Source organism: Acyrthosiphon pisum, chromosome A1, assembly GCF_005508785.2.
Source record: "Acyrthosiphon pisum isolate AL4f chromosome A1, pea_aphid_22Mar2018_4r6ur, whole genome shotgun sequence".
In the NCBI taxonomy this organism is placed as follows: domain Eukaryota; kingdom Metazoa; phylum Arthropoda; class Insecta; order Hemiptera; family Aphididae; genus Acyrthosiphon; species Acyrthosiphon pisum.
In genome coordinates this window covers 69,984,071-69,994,294 of record NC_042494.1, presented here as the reverse complement: position 1 = coordinate 69,994,294, position 10,224 = coordinate 69,984,071, and the positions used below count along the sequence as shown (strand labels likewise).

The following is a 10,224-nucleotide window of genomic DNA, read 5'->3' as shown; positions in this document are numbered from 1 at the left end:
TTCTTTGGATATTTGCATCTTCTTAAAATCTTTAAATTAAATTCAAACTACTATGGTTCAGCTCCTAATTTTAACAGTAGTCTGGTAGAGTGGAGTATTATTTTCTAGTGCTCATAAAAACTCTAAAAACATGTTTAAAATATTTTGCTCATTTTCTTATATGATTAGGTATATTATTTAGATTATAATATTATTCAATAAAAGTTATCTTATACGCTTCAAACTAATTTTGAAAAATTATTTGGTTTTTTTGGTGCTTTCTTGTTTTTAGCAACTTGCTTTTTTCTTTTGCAAGTGAATATCATTTTTGTTTTGACATAATGCGTTATGCGTTATGTTTTAATATACTTTTAAAAAATATTAATAATATTATTAAAATTTAAGTATTTAAACTTTTTCCATAAACGCTTAAAGTCTAAAGAAAATAAGCACTGATCTAGGATGACCATATAAGTCTAGTCTATCAAACATTTAGCACATAGATATGTTTCTATCCCCAGGATCTCAGTTAATATATAATAATATATAGGTAATAGCATTGATTTTATAACATAGGTACTTTAAATACTATGAATATATTATAAAATCAATGGTGATAGGTACAACTGAGTAATAAATGCTTATAAAAAGATATTCAAAATATATGCATTTTGGTAACACATATAGGTAATATGAATACTAGTATTATGAATTGTATTTAAAATCAATATATTAATTAATAATTAATAATTATTATTTGTTAATTATAACACTTTGAAAGCATTATGTATGACAATTTAGTGAATTAACTCTTACATTTTTCATATATTTTTTTGTAATAGGAAATTTAAAAATGAGAATTTAGTTAATTTAGTTAATTATATTTAATAATATTAAAGTTGTATTTGATTAAAAGAAAGTATTTAAATACATGTATACAAATAATTTAGAACATAGAAGTCATTATGCAATGAAAAAATTTGAATTTTATTCCTTAAATCATAATATATTTTAAATTTTCTATAGCTTTGGTGTACTAAAGTGTTCGTTTTTCGGCCTCTTCAGGACATATAGCGCTCCCGGTGGTGGCGACTATTTGTAGTAAAATTTTCAATAAAGTTTTCAAACAAGTGACGACACCTTATCAATACACCATGGCAACCATACCCATCGAGATGTATACTGCAGAATAGATGAAATAAATAAATAAATGAAATTTCATCTATTCTGTGGTTATACTACACTGGAGTCTGGAGCGTGCACTCCCTATGATATCACTACAACGAAAAATGCCTTGTTCCCCCACCATCGCAGGGCAAAAAAATGCACGTAGCATATTCAGATAAGCTTTAATACGCGTTGCTCCGTGCTCGCAACGTTCGTTGTTTATTTATTTTTTCTGTAGTTAGTAGTTACCAATGTACGATTTTGAATTTCTTTGTTGAAAATAATTAATTTAAAAATAAATTGTTCTAAATTGTGGTCCAAGAATTATATTGTAATGAAATTAGGTACTTAAAAATCATTTATAATAATCAACTACTATAGTAAATAGGTACCCAATATTCATAAACAGTCAATTAAACCAAACCATTATTTTTCTAATATTTATAATTGATACAAATGAAATAGGTATTTAAATTAACATAGAGGTAATGCAAAATTAACAATATTTGTGCTTATACTTAAAGATAATACTTAAATCCAAAAGGTATATAATGTGTTATGTCAGAACTTTCATGCCAAATGCTAGTCTTACGTTTATTTTTAATATTACCTTAAAAAAATTAAATAACATACAAATCTAATTTATTTTTTACAAATTATTAAATAATATCAATTTAGTGAATTTTTGCATAATGACGCATTCTTATGTTGATATAACTATTACCATTGATTATATAATCAATGCTATTACTTATAGCTAGAGCAGGGATTTCTATGCAATTGCATATTTTTGTCTTTTTAATATTTTTGGATTTTTGTCAGTTATCTCTAGGAATCTTCATAATTTGAAGCTAATAGTGAAATTTTTTTTGCATATTTCTGCATATTTAAAGGTTATTGCATATTTTGGCAAAATTCAAAATTTATTGCATATTGAAGCGAAAATTTAAAAAAAATGTATAAAATAATATTTTGTCAAGTAGACAAATTAAAACTAAATTTCATAGTCACTAAATAATAATTTATATATATATTTATTTATAACATTATAATATAAATAATTAATCGATTACGACGTAAACTTAATCGCTCTTGCTGTGTCAGTCGGTTATTGACATACCACTCGGAACTCGGTTACATCATTTATCGTTTTCTGTAAATCATAAATATGCCGAAACTTGAAATGCATATGATTATTAATAATTAATTAAAATTATTTTAATAGTAAATACAATTTTAAAAATTAATTAAGTTGTTCAGAAAATTTCCTAATTTTTTTTTTTAAGTATTAAAATAATTAATTATTATAAGTTTTATAGTAAATTTTAAATAAATAAATTTTTTACATATTTTTATGATTTTGACTGCATATTTTTACATATTTTCATGATTTTGATTGCATATTTTTACATATTTTCATGATTTTGACTGCATATTATATGGCATATTTTCATGATTTTTACTGCATATTATATGGCATATTTCGATACTTTTAAGTGCATAAAAATCCGCGCTCTACTTATAGCTGTAAACAGACTATATTCATGAGATGGAGAACCTAAATCAACATTAACAGGGTGAGAATTTGGGAAAAAAAAAGTGAATTTTTATTTGATATATTTTTTTTTGTTAACATAATGATACTTTGTTTTACATTCTTGTGTAATATTTTTTTTATTACAACTATAGTGTAAAAAGATTTTTCTAATTCCTTGATGATCAAAGATACAGCCTCAGATACAATTTTTAATTTTGCTCGACTTACAAAAGATGTAAATTGAATACCTGCTGTATAGTTATGATCTGATTGAAAACTTAATAATATACCTACACAGAAGGACACACAAGTTTTTTGCATATGCTTCTTAGAATATATCCTGCAATGTAATCTAGTATTTCACCTGTGTACTCTCCTAACTGTACACTATTAAGAATATCTAAATAATTATTAATATCAGATTCAAATATATTTTCACTGTCTTCAGTTATAAAGCTTCTTTTTTCACAACGGAAATCTAAAACATCCCCTCCAGGAATAACAAAATGAGAGCAATTTCCGTTATACGTTATATCATTGTATACCACATCCTTTTTTCCGCCGGTTTGTACATCCATAATATGAAGAACACAAAATTACCATGATTAAATAAGTTTGATTGAATTTACAATTAAGCAGGAATTTAACCAGTAAACAGAATTTGACGCCATGATTCATGAAATAATCGAAATTGTGCAACGGCGTAACCACGATGTAGGTAAAACCTTGTAGTCACTCGAGCCGAGAAGTGAGTCCAAATCAGACGGCACTTTGGTTAGCGTGCCTTCCGCCAGGTAGCGCTAAAAAGGCCGATCAACAACCGGCTGCTATAGAGAAGGCCGTATTTGTAATGCATTAAATATTAATGCCGTTTTGCGTATTATCCGCGGTAAAGTTTTAAAATTTCATACTTCAGTATTCAATATTCATTCAAATTTATAATTTAATATAATCAAATATTCACCTTATAGTATTATAATTTATTATACTATTTAATAGGTACTATTGACGTAAAAATAAAAACTGGAGTGAAGAATTGAAGGATTCTCTATTCCTCTCACTTTGACTGGAAGAACAATTTGCATTGGTAAATAAATGCATTACTTTTTTGCCTAATTAGTTACCTTTTTCTTTGTTATTTTTTCCTTAAAAATAGCTTAATAAATCTAACAATGTTAATATATTTGTACTGTTGATTAAACTAAAAAACAACCCAGGGACATACAGATAAAAAATCATCTTTAAAATATAAGCCGCAAACTACATCTTTTATGGATAAGTTCCTATCTTTCCGCGGTATTTTATTATTCCATACAGATAGTAAGTCCTGCAAGATAAATAATTTTTACCTACATCGTGGGCGTAACGCACTGCCTTATGCCATCCAGTCCTTTTACCATGCAATGGTGGGGGAAGCGAATCAACGTGCCGGCTCGTTTTTTGACGACTAGTGCGCGCTCCAGTGTAGTATATTATACATCTCGATGACCATACCACAGAATATTCTGTGACCATACTATCTTAATAATTCTTAAATCGTGGTAATATATTACTCTATGATAGGACGTAGAGAAGATATTATTTTCTTTACATCGCCGCCATAGTTAAACGCTTATCACTATCACCTATCTATGACTGCATATCAAATATCAATAATTACAGACTGAAGTCTGAACACGTTTTTCAAAAATCAACGAATTACTTGTATGTAGAAATGAGTAAAAAAAGTATGCACAACAAGAGACCAATTTTATCAAACGAGGGATTTGGATTTGAATGGGATGTCACTCCTAATTATTTCAATAAAAATAATAGTGAATCGGAGGATTCTGACAAAGTAAGACACAACAAATTAGAATTTATTAATTCATAAATAGAAATTAGAAATAATCATTAATACATTTTCTTTCTGTAAGGATCGGAGTCCTAAATTTTTCATAAACGCATATAATTTTATTCACTCTGTAATATTCTTACAACATGTATTATATTCAATTTTAGGATGAGGACAATGAACCGAATAAGAAAAAAATGCGAAAGTTAAATAAGACTCAACAGCGTGAAGAACAAAAACAAGAAGAACTAAGACTTAGAAAAGTTGAAGAAGAATTAACTCAAATTGAAACAAATCCACAAAATGCTGATCACTTTGACCGATTAGTGTTGTCTAATCCCAACAGCTCGTTTATTTGGATTAAATACATGGCTTGCCATTTACAAGTAATAATTAATTTCATTTTAAAATAGGTAACTAAAACTTTTAATTTATTCCATGGAGCTATACTTTTGACTTTTAACCATACTAAATGTTATTTTACAATGTTTAAACATTAAACATTACTTATTATTTATTAGTTATTGAATGTATCATTGTAGCCTATAACTTATGATTTACACTTGTACAATTATTATAAAACCTCATTGCAATTTTTCTTAGGTTAGTCCCCGCTGTGAAAATTGTGTAAATGTGCATTGTGATTAAACAGATTATTATTTTAATTTATAGGCTACAGAAGTAGAAAAAGCAAGGGCAACAGCAAAAAGAGCATTGTCTATTATTGACACTAGAGAAGAGCAAGAAAAGCTAAATATTTGGACTGCACTTTTAAATTTAGAAAATTTATATGGCACAAAGGTAAAAAGATTAAAAAATTGAATTACTTTTAACTGAGTTGTCTGAATTTGTTACTAAAATTCAGTATTATAATATTTATAACTGCTACATATTGGAGAGAAAATTGGGTACACATATCTTCATTCGTAGATATTTAAAACGTTGATAATATGGTCCTCACTTAACCTCTGCGCTTTCAAAATAAATGTTATAATAATTCATTAATTTATTTTCTTTATATATTATCATATTAATAGTTAAAGAAAAAATAAAATAATATCTATTATATTTTAGGAATCATTTAAACAAACAATGGATGAGGCATTGCGTTCAAATGATGAATATCAGATTTATATAAAAATATTGGATATATTTGCAGAATCTAATAAATTAAAAGTACAGTTTGTTAATAATTAATAACAATTCTTCTTGGTACTTCTTGTTATTGCCTAGCCACTGTGCCATGTAAAAAAAATACTCTGACACATGGTCAGTCTATTGTACTATAATATGTTTTATATACCATTACAGAACTATAAGTAAATAATAATAATGAATTGTTTACAGTTAATAGTTGCATAGTTAATTATTTTTTAATATCTCACAATTACATGTAAACAAATTAAACAGTATTATAAAGATTCTCGAATGTCTGAAATTTTGTTTTGTTTTAACAATATATTTTTGTTATACAAATTTAATGCCAGTATTGAATATTGCAGGAAATAAGCTAAATAACTCATTGAAATTAATTTTTTACAATATTCTATAATAAGATATACATACCTACAATATAACCACAAGTCGACTACATACTAAAGTCATTAAAATATAATAAAATAGAATTTCAAATAATATAAGTAGTATTTAACCTTTTCCACAAATAGATCACATACTGACTTAAAAGTAAGATATAGAAATACAAAGAAATATCGACATTTTAGATAAGGTAAAGTCTGGTGGCGATAAATTGTATACAGCTCAGAGGCAAGGCAATAACAAACTAATACTTAACTCTATAATAAACTATATTGAATGATTTTGTTTCATTTAGGAACTAGAAGAATTAATTACAAAAATAAATAGAAAGTTTCGTGATTCTCTTGATGCTTATCTACATTGTGCTACTGTGTACTTCAAACTAAATAAACCTGGCAAAGCAAGATTTATTTTACAAAAAGCATTATCAAATCTTCCAACCAAATCACGTATGTTTATAATATATTAAATAGCAATATATTAAAATTCTTAAATCACAAAATACTATAATAAATAAAAACAAAAAACACTTACAAAATATGATTTAGTGGTTAAGGAATAGTGGTGAACTTGAAGTCTTGTCTAAGGCTAGTATAGTATTTCACCTACCCCGCAGCACCAATAGCCTGATAAAGACTTTCATTAACATATTATGAGGATGTGATATCCGAATGTGTTGCCTCTATCTTACAAGTGCGTAACATAGCAAATTATACGCATTGCAGAACACATGTAACTCCGTTAATTTAAAAATTAGAGTGAAATGACTATTATAAAATTACCAAAGGTAATATTATTATCTAATATAATAATAGTTATAAGTATTTTAAAGTTGTAAATTGTTTGTCAATCTTTAAATACTCATAACTAGCTTTAAAATTAAAATATAATAAAAAGCCCATGAACCCATCTAATCTTTAGATTTTATAAGAGGTCAATTCACTCTAATTTTTAAACTAACAAAGCTACACGTGTTCTGCTGAGCGTAAAATTTGCTATATTACGCACTTGTAAGACGGAGAATACACAAGCATGTAGCACGTTCTCTTAATTGTAACTACTACTACCTGTTGTAGTTATTACTAAAATACTATAGTTAATACTAAATTATCACTTATTGGTTATTTTAACCATCCAACACCATTTAAGAAACTCAGAGGCCTCTTGATTACCTTCTTCACCACGCCTGTAAGGAAGTTCAGTTCTCAAATAGAAATGAGATAATATTAAAATGTTTACATGGTTTAAGTGGTTACAAAACTTATTTTCTACTTTTTGAATGACAACATAAAATTTTAATTTCATATTCCAATGCAGAATACTTCTCTTAGTATTTCGATAGATACATACAAATTAAATTTAAGACGATTTGTTTTTCAATTGCTCTCAAAAAAAAAAACTTGTCTTCAAATCCAAATCCTATTTATAAATAAAATGCGAATATTAAAAATAAACAAAAATTGCCTACAATATTGATATTGTTATGCAATACTACAACAATATATTAATTCAATTTTATTATATTTTTTTTCTTTTTAAAAGATGTCACTATGATAAGTCGGTTTGCTTTGGTGGAAAATAGTGATGGATCGCCAGAAGAAGCACAAACACTTTTTGAACATGTCCTAACATCCTATCCTTCACGTATTGATGTATGGAGTTTATATGTAGATATGTTGATAAAATCTAACAGAATAGATTTGGCAAGGTAAGAACACTTTAATTCCAACCAAGATATTATACCTCAAATGTTCATCATAGTTTGTTTTATAATAATATAAAATTAATTTTTATAATTTTAGACATGCTTTAGAAAGAGCAACAATACAAAAATTAGCACCAAAAAAGATGAAAAGTTTGTTTAATAAGTGGATGATGTTGGAAGGAAAGTATGGGACTTCTGAATCTGTAGATAAGGTTAAGGAATGCATGAATAATTATGTTGATTTAATTTTAAAAAACAAAAAATAATCTTGAATAGTTAATAATAAAAACAATAATATTTTAAGAATTAATTATTGTAATTGTTCTTATTATAAATATCTAGAACCTATAATAATCTTATGAATCTATTGTTTTTCTTACTATGTGTATGTAGGTTTCTCATTCTCATTGCAATGCAATTGATAACCATTATACCTATTTAAAAAAAAATTAATTATCTTATCTCACAGACTCTTTAATACTTGGGTTATAACTTTTTGAGTTTTATTTAACTTTACAAAAATATTTACTAAATTATTTACTAAATTTTTCTTAATATGCATTCATACAAATGAACAACATGAAATAAATATAAAAAAAAAAAAGTACAATTCATAACTTTTATAACTGTCCACATTGTCATATAACAAAAGGTATTTTTGGTTTGTTGTTGGGACCAGTACTCAGTAGGAACATTTTCAATTGTTCTCATTACCAACAACCCATTAATAACATAGCCAAATACCATGTTTCCATCCAAAAAGTTGCAGTTTACACAAGTAATAAAAAACTGACACCCGTTGTTATCTATACCACTGTTTTCCTATTGTGGAGAATATAAAAAATAATCTATACATTTTATATAAAATTATAATGTACACTTACCATTGATAAAAGTCTATGTGAATCATGATTAAGTTTAAAATTTTCATTTGAAAATGTATCTGCTCCGTATATACTTATAACCCCAGTTCCATCATCCTAAATAATAAAGAATTGTTATACAATATATTGATTTATGCAAATGAAGTATTTATTATTTAAAAATTGCAACTTACATTTACAAAATCACCTCCGGCTCTACCCCAGATTGCAGTTTACCTGCAATTATGGGATATTTGTCATATGCGCTCTACTATGCAATTTATATCTTTATTATTGTGGTAATAAACTTTATCTCCTTTCCTGCATCACAATACTTTAGTCCACACTTCACACATGATTTTATATTTTCACGTGACGTTCAAAATGATTGCAAAAGAATTTTACAAAATTAGACAAAACTGAAAACGAAGAATCAGTTACTATTTTTTTAATAGCGAAAAATGTTTTAGTAAATGTAGAAAATATACTGTGCAATAAATGAAGTATTACATAAAAAAGATCGCGGGAAAGAAAGGAAATTGTTGAGGTGTAAAAGGAAAGGGTGTCAAACTACTCAAAGTATAAGGTAAGAAACGTAGGTGTTATTTAATATTTCAGATTTAATATCAATTACCTATATATTTAGAAAAAACAATAGTTTTTGGACGTACATTGACAAAAATGGTCATAACAATAGTGTATTCAACATCGGTGCATAACTTGAACTGGTCTATTATTGGTGTCAAAATATAAAACAATACATCAACACAATTTATGACTAACCGGTAGATCAGATCACACAGTCTGTGACTAGAACTTGTGTCGTGATGTACCTGTCAGAATGTTTGAAAATCGTACTAAATTTGGAGGACTCGGAATAGTGATCCAAGTTGACGAATGCTTATTAAGAGGGTCGAGGAAAATCTTAACGTCGACAACGACTTTGACTCGTAAAATGTTAATCTTCTGGAAAACGGATCAAGAAACTATGGAAGACGGCTTGATAGACCGGGGAATTGTAAGTTCCTACATGAGAGTAACAGGTAGACAGTTACATACGTTAATTCCTACATATGTGTAGGAATTATATGTTACACAAAAAAAAAAAGCCAACGTGTAAGTTTTTACACGACGGAAGAAAGGTACTTATGTTAGTTCCTACACGACGGAAGACAGGTACATGTGTAAGTTTCTACACGGTAAAAAAAGGTACACGTGTAAGTTCCTACACTACGAATATTATAAGTTATCAATCTACGTCTATAAAATACTGTCATACATTTTAATCCTTTATTCTATATAATTTATAATTTATAAGCTATCTATCTAATTTAATTTAATAATTTTAAAAATAATAATTATAATATAATAATAATTCATAATTGTAAAAAAAATATAAGTAATGCATTATTGCATTCTACATAATTGTAAGAACATAATAGAGTGGAGTAAGTGATGAAATAATTGAAAAATGAATGATGAAATAATGAATGAAAATTTTATAAATCAAAAAATAAAAGAATATTCAACTAAACAAATCAATCAATATGATTACGTTAAAGCTATAAGCTTCAGAAATAAACCTCATCAAATATAATAT

The 10,224-nt window shown here is 26.8% G+C and overlaps 1 protein-coding gene and 1 pseudogene across 2 annotated transcripts; one reads left to right on the top strand and one right to left on the bottom strand.

The window, feature by feature from the left end:
• The first annotated feature begins 3,685 nt into the window (after positions 1-3,685).
• LOC100571801 (protein RRP5 homolog) lies at positions 3,686-8,071 on the top strand. Of its 2 annotated transcripts, XM_029486150.1 has the most exons (8): positions 3,686-3,770; positions 4,346-4,520; positions 4,685-4,903; positions 5,190-5,318; positions 5,592-5,693; positions 6,352-6,505; positions 7,599-7,764; positions 7,859-8,071. In XM_029486150.1, exons 2-8 carry the CDS (start codon positions 4,398-4,400, stop codon positions 8,025-8,027), a joined length of 1,062 nt encoding a protein of 353 aa, XP_029342010.1. In that variant the 5' UTR covers positions 3,686-3,770; positions 4,346-4,397; the 3' UTR covers positions 8,028-8,071.
• A 310-nt stretch (positions 8,072-8,381) lies between these two features.
• LOC115033532 overlaps positions 8,382-10,224 on the bottom strand; it is a 3,584-nt pseudogene continuing 1,741 nt past the window's right edge.